Source organism: Petromyzon marinus, assembly GCF_048934315.1.
Source record: "Petromyzon marinus isolate PM22_M1 ecotype Great Lakes invasive population chromosome 85 unlocalized genomic scaffold, UKy_Petmar_22M1.pri1.0 chr85_unloc.2, whole genome shotgun sequence".
NCBI lineage: Eukaryota > Metazoa > Chordata > Hyperoartia > Petromyzontiformes > Petromyzontidae > Petromyzon > Petromyzon marinus.
The window spans coordinates 76,623-96,356 of NW_027422647.1; the positions used below are offsets into that span (position 1 = coordinate 76,623).

Sequence of the window (19,734 nt, forward strand, 5' to 3'; positions counted from 1 at the left end):
ATGCCGAGGCCAGAGAGAACTACCTCGCCATCGAGGTGAGGAGCAGCTCACCAGCTCGCTCACCAGCTCACCAGCTCACTCACTAGCTCACTCACCAGCTCACTCACCAGCTCACTCACCAGCTCAGTCACTCACTCATCAATTCACTCAGTCAGTCAGTCACTCGCTCACTCACTCATCAACTCACTCACCAGCTCAGTCAGTCACTCAGTCACTCAGTCACTCGCTCAGTCAATCACTCAGTCACTCAGTCAGTCAGTCAATCACCCACTCACTCATCAACTCACTCACCAGCTCAGTCACTCAGTCACTCAGTCACTCGCTCATCAATTCACTCAGTCAGTCAGTCAGTCACTCACTCACTCATCAACTCACTCACCAACTCACTCACTCAGTCAGTCACTCACTCAGTCATTGACTCATCAATTCATTCACTCAGTCACTCACTCACTCAGTCACTCACCAGCTCACTCACCAGCTCACTCACCAGCTCGCTCACCAGCTCGCTCACCAGCTCACTCACCAGCTCACTCACCAGCTCGCTCACCAGCTCCTGGTGCTCACCACCACCACCACCATCGTGGTGTGGACGGAGTGCTCATTCTTCTCCACCAAGCCCGTGCTCTCTGTCTTCGCTCTGATCATCTCGCACGCCGAGGCCAGAGAGAACTACCTCGCCATCGAGGTGACGGGAGGCTCACCAGCTCACTCACCAGCTCACCAGCTCACTCACCAGCTCGCTCACCAGCTCGCTCACCAGCTCACTCACCAGCTCAGTCACTCAGTCAGTCACTCACTCACTCACCAGCTCACTCACCAGCTCACTCACCAGCTCGCTCACCAGCTCACTCACCAGCTCACTCACCAGCTCCTGGTGCTCACCACCACCACCATCATCGTGGTGTGGACGGAGTGCTCATTCTTCTCCACCAAGCCCGTGCTCTCTGTCTTCGCTCTGATCATCTCGCACGCCGAGGCCAGAGAGAACTACCTCGCCATCGAGGTGAGGAGCGGCTCACCAGCTCGCTCACCAGCTCGCTCACCAGTTCAGTCAGTCACTCACCAGCTCACTCACCAGCTCACTCACCAGCTCACTCACCAGCTCAGTCACTCACTCAGTCACTCACTCACTCAGTCAGTCAATCACCCACTCACTCACCAGCTCACTCACCAGCTCACTCACCAGCTCACTCACCAGCTCGCTCACCAGCTCCTGGTGCTCACCACCACCACCACCATCGTGGTGTGGACGGAGTGCTCATTCTTCTCTACCAAGCCCGTGCTCTCTGTCTTCGCCCTGATCATCTCGCACGCCGAGGCCAGAGAGAACTACCTCGCCATCGAGGTGAGGAGCGGCTCACCAGCTCGCTCACCAGCTCACTCACCAGCTCAGTCACTCACTCATCAATTCACTCAGTCAGTCAGTCACTCGCTCACTCATCAACTCGCTCACCAGCTCACTCACCAGCTCACTCACCAGCTCAGTCACTCAGTCAGTCACTCACTCACTCACCAGCTCACTCACCAGCTCACTCACCAACTCACTCACCAGCTCACTCACCAGCTCAGTCACTCACTCATCAATTCACTCAGTCAGTCAGTCACTCACTCACTCACTCACCAACTCACTCACCAGCTCACTCACCAGCTCGCTCACCAGCTCACTCACCAGCTCGCTCACCAGCTCCTGGTGCTCACCACCACCACCACCATCGTGGTGTGGACGGAGTGCTCATTCTTCTCTACCAAGCCCGTGCTCTCTGTCTTCGCTCTGATCATCTCGCACGCCGAGGCCAGAGAGAACTACCTCGCCATCGAGGTGAGGAGCGGCTCACCAGCTCGCTCACCAGCTCGCTCACCAGCTCACCAGCTCACTCACCAGCTCAGTCACTCACTCATCAATTCACTCAGTCAGTCAGTCACTCGCTCACTCACTCACCAGCTCACTCACCAGCTCAGTCACTCGCTCATCAATTCACTCAGTCACTCACTCACTCAGTCACTCACCAGCTCACTCACCAGCTCACTCACCAGCTCACTCACCAGCTCACTCACCAGCTCACTCACCAGCTCCTGGTGCTCACCACCACCACCATCGTGGTGTGGACGGAGTGCTCATTCTTCTCCACCAAGCCCGTGCTCTCTGTCTTCGCCCTGATCATCTCGCACGCCGAGGCCAGAGAGAACTACCTCGCCATCGAGGTGAGGAGCGGCTCACCAGCTCGCTCACCAGCTCGCTCACCAGCTCGCTCACCAGCTCGCTCACCAGCTCACTCACCAGCTCACTCACCAGCTCGCTCACCAGTTCACTCACCAGCTCGCTCACCAGCTCACTCACCAGCTCACTCACCAGCTCGCTCACCAGCTCGCTCACCAGCTCGCTCACCAGCTCACTCACCAGCTCACTCACCAGTTCACTCACCAGCTCGCTCACCAGCTCACTCACCAGCTCACTCACCAGCTCACTCACCAGCTCGCTCACCAGCTCACTCACCAGCTCACTCACCAGCTCGCTCACCAGTTCACTCACCAGCTCGCTCACCAGCTCACTCACCAGCTCGCTCACCAGCTCAGTCAGTCACTCACCAGCTCACTCACCAGCTCACTCACCAGCTCGCTCACCAGCTCAGTCAGTCACTCACCAGCTCGCTCACCAGCTCACTCACCAGCTCACTCACCAGCTCAGTCAGTCACTCACCAGCTCACTCACCAGCTCACTCACCAGCTCGCTCACCAGCTCAGTCAGTCACTCACCAGCTCGCTCACCAGCTCACTCACCAGCTCACTCACCAGCTCAGTCAGTCACTCACCAGCTCACTCACCAGTTCAGTCAGTCAGTCACTCACTCACTCACCAGCTCACTCACCAGCTCAGTCAGTCACTCACCAGCTCGCTCACCAGCTCAGTCACCAGCTCACTCACCAGCTCACTCACCAGCTCGCTCACCAGTTCACTCACCAGCTCACCAGCTCGCTCACCAGCTCAGTCAGTCACTCACCAGCTCACTCACCAGCTCACTCACCAGCTCACTCACCCACTCACTCACCAGCTCACTCACCAGCTCACTCACCAGCTCACTCACCAGCTCGCTCACCAGCTCCTGGTGCTCACCACCACCACCACCATCGTGGTGTGGACGGAGTGCTCATTCTTCTCTACCAAGCCCGTGCTCTCTGTCTTCGCTCTGATCATCTCGCACGCCGAGGCCAGAGAGAACTACCTCGCCATCGAGGTGACGGGAGGCTCACCAGCTCACTCACCAGCTCACCAGCTCACTCACCAGCTCACTCACCAGCTCACTCACCAGCTCACTCACCAGCTCAGTCACTCACTCATCAATTCACTCAGTCAGTCAGTCACTCGCTCACTCACTCATCAACTCACTCACCAGCTCAGTCAGTCACTCAGTCACTCAGTCACTCGCTCAGTCAATCACTCAGTCACTCAGTCAGTCACTCGCTCACTCATCAACTCACTCACCAACTCACTCACTCAGTCAGTCACTCACTCAGTCATTCACTCATCAATTCATTCACTCAGTCACTCACTCACTCAGTCACTCAGTCACTCACCAGCTCACTCACCAGCTCACTCACCAGCTCGCTCACCAGCTCACTCACCAGCTCGCTCACCAGCTCACTCACCAGCTCACTCAGTCACCAGCTCGCTCACCAGCTCAGTCACTCACTCACCAGCTCGCTCACCAGCTCAGTCAGTCACTCACTCACTCAGTCACTCACTCATCAACTCACTCGCTCGCTCACTCATCAACTCACTCACCAACTCACTCACCAGCTCACTCACCAGCTCAGTCACTCACTCACTCACTCAGTCACTCACTCATCAACTCACTCGCTCGCTCACTCATCAACTCACTCACCAACTCACTCACCAGCTCGCTCACCAGCTCACTCACCAGCTCAGTCAGTCACTCACCAGCTCAGTCACTCAGTCACTCACTCAGTCAGTCACTCAGTCAGTCACCAGCTCACTCACCAGCTCGCTCACCAGTTCAGTCACCAGCTCACCAGCTCACTCACCAGCTCAGTCACCAGCTCACCAGCTCACTCACCAGCTCAGTCAGTCACTCACCAGCTCGCTCACCAGCTCACTCACCAGCTCACTCACCAGCTCACTCACCAGTTCAGTCAGTCACTCACCAGCTCACTCACCAGTTCAGTCAGTCACTCACTCACTCAGTCACTCACTCACCAGTTCAGTCAGTCACTCACCAGCTCGCTCACCAACTCACTCACCAGCTCGCTCACCAGCTCGCTCACCAGCTCACCAGCTCGCTCACCAGCTCACTCACCAGCTCGCTCACCAGTTCAGTCAGTCACTCACCAGCTCGCTCACCAGCTCGCTCACCAGTTCAGTCACTCACTCACCAGCTCGCTCACTCACCAGCTCAGTCAGTCACTCACTCACCAGCTCAGTCAGTCACTCACCAGCTCGCTCACCAGCTCACTCACCAACTCACTCACCAGCTCACTCACCAGTTCAGTCATCAACTCACCAGCTCACTCACCAGCTCACTCACCAGCTCAGTCACTCACTCACCAGCTCACTCACCAGCTCACTCACCAGTTCAGTCATCAACTCACCAGCTCACTCACCAGCTCACTCAGTCACTCACCAGCTCGCTCACCAGCTCACTCAGTCACTCACCAGCTCACTCACCAGCTCGCTCACCAGCTCAGTCAGTCACTCATCAACTCACTCACCAGCTCGCTCACCAGCTCGCTCACCAGTTCAGTCACTCACCAGCTCACTCACCAGCTCACTCACTCACCAGCTCACTCACTCACTCAGTCACTCACCAGCTCGCTCAGTCAGTCAGTCAGTCACTCACTCACTCACCAGCTCAGTCACCAGCTCGCTCACCAGCTCGCTCACCAGCTCAGTCAGTCAGTCAGTCACTCAGTCACTCACCAGCTCGCTCACCAGCTCACTCACCAGTTCAGTCAGTCAGTCAGTCACTCAGTCAGTCACTCACTCACTCACTCATCAACTCACTCACCAGCTCAGTCACTCACTCATCAATTCACTCAGTCAGTCAGTCAGTCACCAGCTCACTCACCAGCTCGCTCACCAGCTCACTCACCAGCTCACTCACCAGCTCACTCACTCACCAGCTCAGTCACTCAGTCACCAGCTCACTCACCAGCTCAGTCAGTCACTCAGTCAGTCACTCACTCATCAATTCACTCAGTCAGTCAGTCAGTCACTCGCTCGCTCATCAACTCACTCACCAGCTCAGTCAGTCACTCAGTCATTCACTCATCAATTCATTCACTCAGTCACTCACTCAGTCAATCACTCACTCAGTCACTCACTCACTCACCAGCTCGCTCACCAACTCGCTCACCAGCTCGCTCACCAGCTCGCTCACCAGTTCAGTCAGTCACTCACCAACTCGCTCACCAGCTCGCTCACCAGCTCGCTCACCAGTTCAGTCAGTCACTCACCAACTCGCTCACCAGCTCGCTCACCAGCTCGCTCACCAGCTCAGTCAGTCACTCACCAGCTCGCTCACCAGCTCGCTCACCAGCTCAGTCAGTCACTCCTCAGTCAGTCACCAACTCACTCACCAACTCACTCACCAGCTCGCTCACCAGCTCACTCACTCACTCGCTCGCTCACTCACCAGCTCGCTCACCAGCTCAGTCACTCAGTCAGTCACTCACTCACTCAACAGCTCGCTCACCAAATCACTCACCAGCTCAGTCAGTCACTCACCAGCTCACTCACCAGCTCACTCATTCAGTCACTCGCTCACTCACCAACTCACTCACCAGCTCGCTAACAGCACTTGCCCCTACAGTCTGTTAAGGCTATATGGGGGATCTTTGTGTCACTGTGTGTGTCACTGTGTGTGTCACTGTGTGTGTGTGTCACTGTGTGTGTGTCACTGTGTGTGTGTCACTGTGTGTGTGTGTGTCACTGTGTGTGTCACTGTGTGTGTGACGGTGTGTGTGTGTGTCACTGTGTGTGTCACTGTGTGTGTGTCACTGTGTGTGTCACTGTGTGTGTGTGTCACTGTGTGTGTGTCACTGTGTGTGTCACTGTGTGTGTGTCACTGTGTGTGTGACTGTGTGTGTGTGTCACTGTGTGTGTCACTGTGTGTGTGTCACTGTGTGTGTCACTGTGTGTTTGTCACTGTGTGTGTGTGTCTCTGTGTGTGTCACTGTGTGTGTGTCACTGTGTGTGTGTGTCTCTGTGTGTGTCACTGTGTGTGTGTCTCTGTGTGTGTCACTGTGTGTGTGTCACTGTGTGTGTGTGTGTCACTGTGTGTGTCACTGTGTGTGTGTGTGTCACTGTGTGTGTGTCACTGTGTGTGTGTGTGTCACTGTGTGTGTCACTGTGTGAGTCACTGTGTGAGTCACTGTGTGTGTCACTGTGTGTGTGTCACTGTGTGTGTGTGTCACTGTGTGTGTCACTGTGTGTGTCACTGTGTGTGTGTCACTGTGTGTCACTGTGTGTGTGTGTGTCACTGTGTGTGTGTCACTGTGTGTGTCACTGTGTGTGTGTGACGGTGTGTGTGTGTGTCACTGTGTGTGTCACTGTGTGTGTGTCACTGTGTGTGTCACTGTGTGTGTGTGTCACTGTGTGTGTCACTGTGTGTGTCACTGTGTGTGTGTCACTGTGTGTGTCACTGTGTGTGTCACTGTGTGTGTCACTGTGTGTGTCACTGTGTGTGTGTGTCACTGTGTGTGTCACTGTGTGTGTCACTGTGTGTGTCACTGTGTGTGTGTCACTGTGTGTGTGTAACAGATGATGAGTCTGCTGACTATCGCCTACCTGAGTGTCTGCACCTTCTCCACCCTGTGTGTGTGTCACTGTGTGTGTCACTGTGTGTGTCACTGTGTGTGTCACTGTGTGTGTGTCACTGTGTGTGTCACTGTGTGTGTCACTGTGTGTGTCACTGTGTGTGTGTCACTGTGTGTGTGTGTGTCACTGTGTGTGTGTCACTGTGTGTGTCACTGTGTGTGTGTCACTGTGTGTGTGTCACTGTGTGTGTGTCACTGTGTGTGTCACTGTGTGTGTGTCACTGTGTGTGTCACTGTGTGTGTCACTGTGTGTGTCACTGTGTGTGTGTCACTGTGTGTGTGTCACTGTGTGTGTCACTGTGTGTGTCACTGTGTGTGTCACTGTGTGTGTGTGTCACTGTGTGTGTCACTGTGTGTGTCACTGTGTGTGTCACTGTGTGTGTCACTGTGTGTGTCACTGTGTGTGTCACTGTGTGTGTCACTGTGTGTGTCACTGTGTGTGTCACTGTGTGTGTGTAACAGATGATGAGTCTCCTGACTATCGCCTACCTGAGTGTCTGCACATTCTCCACCGTGTTTGTGTGTCACTGTGTGTGTCACTGTGTGTGTGTCACTGTGTGTGTCACTGTGTGTGTCACTGTGTGTGTCACTGTGTGTGTGTCACTGTGTGTGTCACTGTGTGTGTCACTGTGTGTGTGTGTCACTGTGTGTGTGTCACTGTGTGTGTCACTGTGTGTGTCACTGTGTGTGTCACTGTGTGTGTCACTGTGTGTGTGTCACTGTGTGTGTCACTGTGTGTGTGTGTCACTGTGTGTGTGTGTCACTGTGTGTGTCACTGTGTGTGTCACTGTGTGTGTCACTGTGTGTGTGTCACTGTGTGTGTGTCACTGTGTGTGTCACTGTGTGTGTCACTGTGTGTGTGTAACAGATGATGAGTCTCCTGGCTATCGCCTACCTGAGTGTCTGCACCTTCTCCACCCTGTGTGTGTGTCACTGTGTGTGTCACTGTGTGTGTCACTGTGTGTGTCACTGTGTGTGTCACTGTGTGTGTGTCACTGTGTGTCTCACTGTGTGTGTCACTGTGTGTGTCACTGTGTGTGTGTCACTGTGTGTGTGTGTCACTGTGTGTGTGTCACTGTGTGTGTGTCACTGTGTGTCTCACTGTGTGTGTCACTGTGTGTGTCACTGTGTGTGTGTCACTGTGTGTGTGTCACTGTGTGTGTGTGTCACTGTGTGTGTCACTGTGTGTGTCACTGTGTGTGTGTCACTGTGTGTGTCACTGTGTGTGTCACTGTGTGTGTGTGTCACTGTGTGTGTCACTGTGTGTGTCACTGTGTGTGTGTAACTGTGTGTGTCACTGTGTGTGTGTCACTGTGTGTGTCACTGTGTGTGTGTCACTGTGTGTGTCACTGTGTGTGTGTCACTGTGTGTGTGTGTGTCACTGTGTGTGTGTGTGTCACTCTGTGTGTGTCACTGTGTGTGTGTCACTGTGTGTGTCACTGTGTGTGTCACTGTGTGTGTCACTGTGTGTGTGTCACTGTGTGTGTCACTGTGTGTGTGTAACAGATGATGAGTCTGCTGACTATCGCCTACCTGAGTGTCTGCACCTTCTCCACCCTGTGTGTGTGTCACTGTGTGTGTCACTGTGTGTGTCACTGTGTGTGTCACTGTGTGTGTCACTGTGTGTGTCACTGTGTGTGTGTCACTGTGTGTGTCACTGTGTGTGTCACTGTGTGTGTCACTGTGTGTGTGTCACTGTGTGTGTGTCACTGTGTGTGTCACTGTGTGTGTCACTGTGTGTGTGTGTCACTGTGTGTGTGTCACTGTGTGTGTCACTGTGTGTGTCTCTGTGTGTGTCACTGTGTGTGTCACTGTGTGTCACTGTGTGTGTCACTGTGTGTGTCACTGTGTGTGTGTGTCACTGTGTGTGTGTCACTGTGTGTGTCACTGTGTGTGTCACTGTGTGTGTCACTGTGTGTGTGTCACTGTGTGTGTGTCACTGTGTGTGTGTCACTGTGTGTGTCACTGTGTGTGTCACTGTGTGTCACTGTGTGTGTCACTGTGTGTGTCACTGTGTGTGTCACTGTGTGTGTCACTGTGTGTGTGTCACTGTGTGTGTCACTGTGTGTGTCACTGTGTGTGTGTCACTGTGTGTGTGTCACTGTGTGTGTCACTGTGTGTGTGTCACTGTGTGTGTCACTGTGTGTGTGTCACTGTGTGTGTGTCACTGTGTGTCACTGTGTGTGTGTCACTGTGTGTGTCACTGTGTGTGTGTCACTGTGTGTGTGTCACTGTGTGTGTGTCACTGTGTGTGTGTCACTGTGTGTGTGTCACTGTGTGTGTGTCACTGTGTGTGTGTCACTGTGTGTGTGTCACTGTGTGTGTGTCACTGTGTGTGTCACTGTGTGTGTGTCACTGTGTGTGTGTCACTGTGTGTGTCACTGTGTGTGTGTCACTGTGTGTGTGTCACTGTGTGTGTCACTGTGTGTGTGTGTCACTGTGTGTGTGTGTCACTGTGTGTGTCACTGTGTGTGTGTGTCACTGTGTGTGTGTCACTGTGTGTGTCACTGTGTGTGTGTCACTGTGTGTGTCACTGTGTGTGTCACTGTGTGTGTGTGTCACTGTGTGTGTCACTGTGTGTGTCACTGTGTGTGTGTCACTGTGTGTGTGTCACTGTGTGTGTCACTGTGTGTGTCACTGTGTGTGTGTAACAGATGATGAGTCTCCTGACTATCGCCTACCTGAGTGTCTGCACCTTCTCCACCCTGTGTGTGTGTCACTGTGTGTGTCACTGTGTGTGTCACTGTGTGTGTCACTGTGTGTGTCACTGTGTGTGTCACTGTGTGTGTGTCACTGTGTGTGTGTCACTGTGTGTGTCACTGTGTGTGTCACTGTGTGTGTGTGTCACTGTGTGTGTGTGTCACTGTGTGTGTCACTGTGTGTGTGTCACTGTGTGTCACTGTGTGTGTGTCACTGTGTGTGTGTCACTGTGTGTGTGTCACTGTGTGTGTCACTGTGTGTGTGTGTCACTGTGTGTGTCACTGTGTGTGTGTAACAGATGATGAGTCTCCTGGCTATCGCCTACCTGAGTGTCTGCACCTTCTCCACCGTGTTTGTGTGTCACTGTGTGTGTCACTGTGTGTGTCACTGTGTGTGTGTCACTGTGTGTGTCACTGTGTGTGTCACTGTGTGTGTGTGTCACTGTGTATGTGTCACTGTGTGTGTCACTGTGTGTGTGTCACTATGTGTGTCACTGTGTGTGTGTCACTGTGTGTGTGTCACTGTGTGTATGTCACTGTGTGTGTGTCACTGTGTGTGTCACTGTGTGTGTGTGTCACTGTGTGTGTGTCACTGTGTGTGTGTGTCACTGTGTGTGTCACTGTGTGTGTGTCACTGTGTGTGTCACTGTGTGTGTGTCACTGTGTGTGTGTCACTGTGTGTGTCACTGTGTGTGTCACTGTGTGTGTGTCACTGTGTGTGTGTCACTGTGTGTATGTCACTGTGTGTGTGTCACTGTGTGTATCACTGTGTGTGTCACTGTGTGTGTGTCACTGTGTGTGTCACTGTGTGTGTGTGTCACTGTGTGTGTCACTGTGTGTGTGTCACTGTGTGTGTCACTGTGTGTGTGTCACTGTGTGTTTGTCACTGTGTGTGTGTCACTGTGTGTGTGTCACTGTGTGTGTGACTGTGTGTGTCACTGTGTGTGTCACTGTGTGTGTCACTGTGTGTGTGTAACAGATGATGAGTCTGCTGACTATCGCCTACCTGAGTGTCTGCACCTTCTCCACCCTGTGTGTGTGTCACTGTGTGTGTGTCACTGTGTGTGTGTCACTGTGTGTGTGTCACTGTGTGTGTGTCACTGTATGTGTGTCACTGTGTGTGTCACTGTGTGTGTCACTGTGTGTGTGTAACAGATGATGAGTCTCCTGGCTATCGCCTACCTGAGTGTCTGCACCTTCTCCACCCTGTGTGTGTGTCACTGTGTGTGTCACTGTGTGTGTCACTGTGTGTGTCACTGTGTGTGTCACTGTGTGTGTGTCACTGTGTGTCTCACTGTGTGTGTCACTGTGTGTGTCACTGTGTGTGTGTCACTGTGTGTGTGTGTCACTGTGTGTGTGTCACTGTGTGTGTGTCACTGTGTGTCTCACTGTGTGTGTCACTGTGTGTGTCACTGTGTGTGTGTCACTGTGTGTGTGTCACTGTGTGTGTGTGTCACTGTGTGTGTCACTGTGTGTGTCACTGTGTGTGTGTCACTGTGTGTGTCACTGTGTGTGTCACTGTGTGTGTGTGTCACTGTGTGTGTCACTGTGTGTGTCACTGTGTGTGTGTAACTGTGTGTGTCACTGTGTGTGTGTCACTGTGTGTGTCACTGTGTGTGTGTCACTGTGTGTGTCACTGTGTGTGTGTCACTGTGTGTGTGTGTGTCACTGTGTGTGTGTGTGTCACTCTGTGTGTGTCACTGTGTGTGTGTCACTGTGTGTGTCACTGTGTGTGTCACTGTGTGTGTCACTGTGTGTGTGTCACTGTGTGTGTCACTGTGTGTGTGTAACAGATGATGAGTCTGCTGACTATCGCCTACCTGAGTGTCTGCACCTTCTCCACCCTGTGTGTGTGTCACTGTGTGTGTCACTGTGTGTGTCACTGTGTGTGTCACTGTGTGTGTCACTGTGTGTGTCACTGTGTGTGTGTCACTGTGTGTGTCACTGTGTGTGTCACTGTGTGTGTCACTGTGTGTGTGTCACTGTGTGTGTGTCACTGTGTGTGTCACTGTGTGTGTCACTGTGTGTGTGTGTCACTGTGTGTGTGTCACTGTGTGTGTCACTGTGTGTGTCTCTGTGTGTGTCACTGTGTGTGTCACTGTGTGTCACTGTGTGTGTCACTGTGTGTGTCACTGTGTGTGTGTGTCACTGTGTGTGTGTCACTGTGTGTGTCACTGTGTGTGTCACTGTGTGTGTGTCACTGTGTGTGTCACTGTGTGTGTGTCACTGTGTGTGTGTCACTGTGTGTGTCACTGTGTGTGACACTGTGTGTCACTGTGTGTGTCACTGTGTGTGTCACTGTGTGTGTCACTGTGTGTGTCACTGTGTGTGTGTGTCACTGTGTGTGTGTGTCACTGTGTGTGTCACTGTGTGTGTCACTGTGTGTGTGTGTCACTGTGTGTGTCACTGTGTGTGTGTGTCACTGTGTGTGTCACTGTGTGTGTCACTGTGTGTGTGTCACTGTGTGTGTCACTGTGTGTGTCACTGTGTGTGTGTCACTGTGTGTGTGTCACTGTGTGTGTCACTGTGTGTGTCACTGTGTGTGTCACTGTGTGTGTGTGTGTCACTGTGTGTGTCACTGTGTGTGTCACTGTGTGTGTGTCACTGTGTGTGTCACTGTGTGTGTCACTGTGTGTGTGTCACTGTGTGTGTGTCACTGTGTGTGTCACTGTGTGTGTGTCACTGTGTGTGTCACTGTGTGTGTGTCACTGTGTGTGTGTCACTGTGTGTCACTGTGTGTGTGTCACTGTGTGTGTCACTGTGTGTGTGTCACTGTGTGTGTGTCACTGTGTGTGTGTCACTGTGTGTGTGTCACTGTGTGTGTGTCACTGTGTGTGTGTCACTGTGTGTGTGTCACTGTGTGTGTGTCACTGTGTGTGTCACTGTGTGTGTGTCACTGTGTGTGTGTCACTGTGTGTGTCACTGTGTGTGTGTCACTGTGTGTGTGTCACTGTGTGTGTCACTGTGTGTGTGTGTCACTGTGTGTGTGTGTCACTGTGTGTGTCACTGTGTGTGTGTGTCACTGTGTGTGTGTCACTGTGTGTGTCACTGTGTGTGTGTCACTGTGTGTGTCACTGTGTGTGTCACTGTGTGTGTGTGTCACTGTGTGTGTCACTGTGTGTGTCACTGTGTGTGTGTCACTGTGTGTGTGTCACTGTGTGTGTCACTGTGTGTGTCACTGTGTGTGTGTAACAGATGATGAGTCTCCTGACTATCGCCTACCTGAGTGTCTGCACCTTCTCCACCCTGTGTGTGTGTCACTGTGTGTGTCACTGTGTGTGTCACTGTGTGTGTCACTGTGTGTGTCACTGTGTGTGTCACTGTGTGTGTGTCACTGTGTGTGTGTCACTGTGTGTGTCACTGTGTGTGTCACTGTGTGTGTGTGTCACTGTGTGTGTGTGTCACTGTGTGTGTCACTGTGTGTGTGTCACTGTGTGTCACTGTGTGTGTGTCACTGTGTGTGTGTCACTGTGTGTGTGTCACTGTGTGTGTCACTGTGTGTGTGTGTCACTGTGTGTGTCACTGTGTGTGTGTAACAGATGATGAGTCTCCTGGCTATCGCCTACCTGAGTGTCTGCACCTTCTCCACCGTGTTTGTGTGTCACTGTGTGTGTCACTGTGTGTGTCACTGTGTGTGTGTCACTGTGTGTGTCACTGTGTGTGTCACTGTGTGTGTGTGTCACTGTGTATGTGTCACTGTGTGTGTCACTGTGTGTGTGTCACTATGTGTGTCACTGTGTGTGTGTCACTGTGTGTGTGTCACTGTGTGTATGTCACTGTGTGTGTGTCACTGTGTGTGTCACTGTGTGTGTGTGTCACTGTGTGTGTGTCACTGTGTGTGTGTGTCACTGTGTGTGTCACTGTGTGTGTGTCACTGTGTGTGTCACTGTGTGTGTGTCACTGTGTGTGTGTCACTGTGTGTGTCACTGTGTGTGTCACTGTGTGTGTGTCACTGTGTGTGTGTCACTGTGTGTATGTCACTGTGTGTGTGTCACTGTGTGTATCACTGTGTGTGTCACTGTGTGTGTGTCACTGTGTGTGTCACTGTGTGTGTGTGTCACTGTGTGTGTCACTGTGTGTGTGTCACTGTGTGTGTCACTGTGTGTGTGTCACTGTGTGTTTGTCACTGTGTGTGTGTCACTGTGTGTGTGTCACTGTGTGTGTGACTGTGTGTGTCACTGTGTGTGTGTAACAGATGATGAGTCTGCTGACTATCGCCTACCTGAGTGTCTGCACCTTCTCCACCCTGTGTGTGTGTCACTGTGTGTGTGTCACTGTGTGTGTGTCACTGTGTGTGTGTCACTGTGTGTGTGTGTCACTGTGTGTGTCACTGTGTGTGTCACTGTGTGTGTCACTGTGTGTGTCACTGTGTGTGTCACTGTGTGTGTCACTGTGTGTGTGTCACTGTGTGTGTCACTGTGTGTGTCACTGTGTGTGTCACTGTGTGTGTGTCACTGTGTGTATCACTGTGTGTGTCACTGTGTGTGTGTCACTGTGTGTGTCACTGTGTGTGTGTGTCACTGTGTGTGTCACTGTGTGTGTCACTGTGTGTGTGTCACTGTGTGTGTCACTGTGTGTGTCACTGTGTGTGTGTCACTGTGTGTGTCACTGTGTGTGTGTCACTGTGTGTGTGTCACTGTGTGTGTCACTGTGTGTGTGTAACAGATGATGAGTCTCCTGACTATCGCCTACCTGAGTGTCTGCACCTTCTCCACCGTGTTTGTGTGTCACTGTGTGTGTCACTGTGTGTGTCACTGTGTGTGTGTCACTGTGTGTGTCACTGTGTGTGTCACTGTGTGTGTGTCACTGTGTGTGTCACTGTGTGTGTGTCACTGTGTGTATGTCACTGTGTGTGTGTCACTGTGTGTATCACTGTGTGTGTCACTGTGTGTGTGTCACTGTGTGTGTCACTGTGTGTGTGTGTCACTGTGTGTGTCACTGTGTGTGTCACTGTGTGTGTGTAACAGATGATGAGTCTCCTGACTATCGCCTACCTGAGTGTCTGCACCTTCTCCACCGTGTTTGTGTGTCACTGTGTGTGTGTCACTGTGTGTGTCACTGTGTGTTTCACTGTGTGTGTGTCACTGTGTGTGTGTCACTGTGTGTGTGTCACTGTGTGTGTCACTGTGTGTGTCACTGTGTGTGTCACTGTGTGTGTCACTGTGTGTGTGTAACAGATGATGAGTCTCCTGACTATCGCCTACCTGAGTGTCTGCACCTTCTCCACCCTGTGTGTGTGTCACTGTGTGTGTCACTGTGTGTGTCACTGTGTGTGTGTCACTGTGTGTGTCACTGTGTGTGTCACTGTGTGTGTCACTGTGTGTGTGTCACTGTGTGTGTGTGTCACTGTGTGTGTCACTGTGTGTGTCACTGTGTGTGTCACTGTGTGTGTCACTGTGTGTGTCACTGTGTGTGTCACTGTGTGTGTCACTGTGTGTGTGTAACAGATGATGAGTCTCCTGACTATCGCCTACCTGAGTGTCTGCACCTTCTCCACCCTGTGTGTGTGTCACTGTGTGTGTCACTGTGTGTGTGTCACTGTGTGTGTCACTGTGTGTGTGTCACTGTGTGTGTGTGTGTGTCACTGTGTGTGTCACTGTGTGTGTCACTGTGTGTGTGTCACTGTGTGTGTGTGTCACTGTGTGTGTGTCACTGTGTGTGTCACTGTGTGTCACTGTGTGTGTGTCACTGTGTGTGTCTCACTGTGTGTGTGTCACTGTGTGTGTGTCACTGTGTGTGTCACTGTGTGTGTCACTGTGTGTGTCACTGTGTGTGTGTCACTGTGTGTGTGTGTCACTGTGTGTGTCACTGTGTGTGTCACTGTGTGTGTCACTGTGTGTGTCACTGTGTGTGTCACTGTGTGTGTCACTGTGTGTGTCACTGTGTGTGTGTAACAGATGATGAGTCTCCTGACTATCGCCTACCTGAGTGTCTGCACCTTCTCTACCCTGTGTGTGTGTCACTGTGTGTGTCACTGTGTGTGTCACTGTGTGTGTCACTGTGTGTGTGTCACTGTGTGTGTGTCACTGTGTGTGTGTCACTGTGTGTGTCACTGTGTGTGTCACTTTGTGTGTGTGTCACTGTGTGTGTCACTGTGTGTGTCACTGTGTGTGTGTCACTGTGTGTGTGTGTCACTGTGTGTGTCACTGTGTGTGTCACTGTGTGTGTCACTGTGTGTGTCACTGTGTGTGTCACTGTGTGTGTCACTGTGTGTGTCACTGTGTGTGTGTAACAGATGATGAGTCTCCTGACTATCGCCTACCTGAGTGTCTGCACATTCTCCACCGTGTTTGTGTGTCACTGTGTGTGTCACTGTGTGTGTGTCACTGTGTGTGTCACTGTGTGTGTGTAACAGATGATGAGTCTGCTGACTATCGCCTACCTGAGTGTCTGCACCTTCTCCACCCTGTGTGTGTGTCACTGTGTGTGTGTCACTGTGTGTGTCACTGTGTGTGTCACTTTGTGTGTGTGTCACTGTGTGTGTCACTGTGTGTGTGTAACAGATGATGAGTCTCCTGACTATCGCCTACCTGAGTGTCTGCACATTCTCCACCGTGTTTGTGTGTCACTGTGTGTGTCACTGTGTGTGTCACTGTGTGTGTGTCACTGTGTGTGTCACTGTGTGTGTCACTGTGTGTGTGTCACTGTGTGTGTCACTGTGTGTGTCACTGTGTGTGTAACAGATGATGAGTCTCCTGACTATCGCCTACCTGAGTGTCTGCACCTTCTCCACCCTGTGTGTGTGTCACTGTGTGTGTCACTGTGTGTGTGTGTCACTGTGTGTGTCACTGTGTGTGTGTCACTGTGTGTGTCACTGTGTGTGTCACTGTGTGTGTGTAACAGATGATGAGTCTCCTGACTATCGCCTACCTGAGTGTCTGCACCTTCTCCACCCTGTGTGTGTGTCACTGTGTGTGTGTCACTGTGTGTGTGTCACTGTGTGTGTCACTGTGTGTGTGTGTCACTGTGTGTGTCACTGTGTGTGTCACTGTGTGTGTGTAACAGATGATGAGTCTCCTGACTATCGCCTACCTGAGTGTCTGCACCTTCTCCACCCTGTGTGTGTGTCACTGTGTGTGTCACTGTGTGTGTCACTGTGTGTGTGTCACTGTGTGTGTCACTGTGTGTGTGTCACTGTGTGTGTGTAACAGATGATGAGTCTCCTGACTATCGCCTACCTGAGTGTCTGCACCTTCTCCACCCTGTGTGTGTGTCACTGTGTGTGTCACTGTGTGTGTCACTGTGTGTGTGTCACTGTGTGTGTCACTGTGTGTGTCACTGTGTGTGTGTAACAGATGATGAGTCTCCTGACTATCGCCTACCTGAGTGTCTGCACCTTCTCCACCGTGTTTGTGTGTCACTGTGTGTGTCACTGTGTGTGTGTCACTGTGTGTGTCACTGTGTGTGTCACTGTGTGTGTCACTGTGTGTGTGTAACAGATGATGAGTCTCCTGACTATCGCCTACCTGAGTGTCTGCACATTCTCCACCGTGTTCCGTATTCGCCTCTTCAACCTCTACCATCTGGCCCCGCACCACCAAACCAACCACCACAGCCTCCTCTTCAGTGGCATGTGGGTGGTGGTGAGCGTGGTGGTGAGCGTGGTGGTGGTAGTGGTGGTGAGCGTGGTGGTGAGGGTGGTGGTGAGTGTAGTGGTGATGGTGAGTGTGGTAGTGAGTGTGGTGGTGGTGAGGGTGGTGAGTGTGGTGGTGAGCGTGGTGGTGGTGAGGGTGGTGGTGAGTGTGGTGGTGAGCGTGGTGGTGAGCGTGGTGGTGGTGATGATGGTGGTGAGCGTGGTGGTGAGTGTGGTGGTGGTGGTGAGTGTGATGGTGGTGGTGAGTGTGGTGGTGGTGGTGAGTGTGGTGGTGAGGGTGGTGGTGATGGTGGTGGTGATGGTGGTGGTGGTGGTGAGGGTTTTGGTGGTGAGGGTAGTGAGTGTGGTGGTGAGCGTGGTGTTGGTGAGTGTGGTGGTGGTGGTGAGTGTGGTGGTGTTGGTGAGTGTGGTGGTGGTGGTGGTGGTGGTGAGTGTGGTGGTGTTGGTGAGTGTGGTGGTGGTGGTGGTGGTGAGTGTGGTGGTGGTGGTGGTGGTGGTGATGGTGGTGATGGTGGTGGTGATGGTGGTGATGGTGGTGGTGGTGGTGATGGTGGTGATGGTGGTGGTGATGGTGGTGGTGAGCGTGGTGGTGAGTGTGGTGGTGAGCGTGGTGGTGAGCGTGGTGGTGAGCGTGGTGGTGAGCGTGGTGGTGAGGGTGGTGGTGGTGAGGGTAGTGAGTGTGGTGGTGAGCGTGGTATTGGTGAGGGTGTTGGTGGTGGTGTTGGTGAGTGTGGTGGTGGTGGTGAGTGTGGTGGTGAGGGTGGTGGTGAGTGTGGTGGTGGTGGTGATGGTGGTGGTGAGTGTGGTGGTGTTGGTGGTGGTGATGGTGGTGGTGGTGAGTGTGGTGGTGGTGGTGGTGGTGAGTGTGGTGGTGAACATGGTGGTGAGTGTGGTGGTGGTTGTGGTGGTGGTGAGTGTGGTGGTGATGGTGAGTGTGGTGGTGAGTGTAGTGGTGATGGTGAGTGTGGTGGTGAGTGTGGTGGTGAGTGTGGTGGTGGTGGTAGTTGTGGTGGTAGTGGTTGTTGTTTAATGTTGTTGTTGTTGTGGTGAATGTTGTTGTTGTTGTTGTGATGGTTGTGGTGGTTGTGGTGGTGGTGGTGGTTGTGGTGGTGGTTGTGGTGGTGGTGGTGGTGGTTGTGGTGGTGGTTGTGGTGGTTGTGGTGGTTGTGGTGGTTGTTAACGTTGTGGTGGTGGTGATGGTGGTGGTGGTGGTGATGGTGGTGGTAGTGGTGATGATGGTGGTGATGGTGGTGATGGTGGTGATGATGGTGGTTGTGGTGGTGGTTGTGGTGGTTGTGGTGGTTGTGGTGGTGGTGGTTGTGGTGGTTGTGGTGGTTGTGGTGGTTGTTAACGTTGTGGTGGTGGTGGTTGTTTAATGTTAATGTTATTGTTGTTGTTGTTGTGGTGGTTGTGGTGGTGGTGTTGGTTGTTGTTTAATGTTGTTGTTGTGATGGTTGTTGTTTAATGTTAATGTTGTTGTTGTTGTTTATTAATGATGATGTTATTGTTGTTGTGGTCTCAGGCTCTTCTGTCGGCTCACTCCACCCCTCTGCCTCAACTTCCTGGGACTCATTCACATCGACACACACATCTCTCAACACACACATATAGAGACAGCCTACACACAGGTGGGTGAGAGAGACACACATATCTCTCAACACACACACATTGAGACAGCCTACACACAGGTGGGTGAGTGGGTGAGTGAGTGAGAGACACACATCTCTCAACACACACACATCGAGACAGCCTACACAGAGGTGGGTGGGAGAGAGAGTGGGTGAGTGAGTGGGTGAGTGAGTGGGTGGGTGAGAGAGACACACATCTCTCAACACACTCATATAGAGACAGCCTACACAGAGGTGAGTGGGAGAGAGAGTGGGTGGGTGGGTGAGTGAGTGGGTGAGTGAGTGGGTGAGTGAGTGAGAGACACACACATCTCTCAACACACCCATATAGAGACAGCCTACACAGAGGTGAGAGAGACACACACATCTCTCAACACACTCATATAGAGACAGCCTACACAGAGGTGAGTGGGAGAGAGAGTGGGTGGGTGGGTGAGTGAGTGGGTGAGTGAGTGGGTGAGTGAGTGAGAGACACACACATCTCTCAACACACCCATATAGAGACAGCCTACACAGAGGTGAGAGAGACACACACATCTCTCAACACACTCATATAGAGACAGCCTACACAGAGGTGAGTGGGAGAGAGAGTGGGTGGGTGGGTGAGTGAGTGGGTGAGTGAGTGGGTGAGTGAGTGAGAGACACACACATCTCTCAACACACACACATCGAGACAGCCTACATAGAGGTGAGAGAGAGAGTGGGTGGGTGAGTGGGTGAGTGGGTGAGTGGGTGGGTGAGTGAGTGAGTGAGAGAGACACACATCTCTCAACACACCCATATAGAGACAGCCTACACAGAGGTGAGAGAGAGAGACACATCTCTCAACACACCCACATCGAGACAGCCTACACAGAGGTGGGTGGGTGGGTGAGTGGGTGGTGAGTGAGTGAGTGGGTGAGTGAGTGGGTGGGTGAGTGGGTGGGTGGGTGAGTGAGTGAGAGAGAGACGCACACATCTCTCAACACACACACATCGAGACA

General features: G+C 52.6%; 1 protein-coding gene across 1 annotated transcript in view; it reads left to right on the forward strand.

The window, feature by feature from the left end:
• The window catches only part of LOC142908535 (G-protein coupled receptor-associated protein LMBRD2-like), a 72,562-nt gene continuing 52,828 nt past the window's right edge, over positions 1 to 19,734 (forward strand). Inside the window, exons 1-8 of the mRNA XM_076059274.1 lie at positions 1 to 35; positions 664 to 685; positions 935 to 1,003; positions 1,277 to 1,345; positions 1,751 to 1,819; positions 2,011 to 2,202; positions 16,969 to 17,102; positions 18,646 to 18,751. Of these exons, the coding sequence (XP_075915389.1) occupies positions 1 to 35; positions 664 to 685; positions 935 to 1,003; positions 1,277 to 1,345; positions 1,751 to 1,819; positions 2,011 to 2,202; positions 16,969 to 17,102; positions 18,646 to 18,751 (696 nt within the window). The remainder of the gene's footprint in view (positions 36 to 663; positions 686 to 934; positions 1,004 to 1,276; positions 1,346 to 1,750; positions 1,820 to 2,010; positions 2,203 to 16,968; positions 17,103 to 18,645; positions 18,752 to 19,734) is intronic.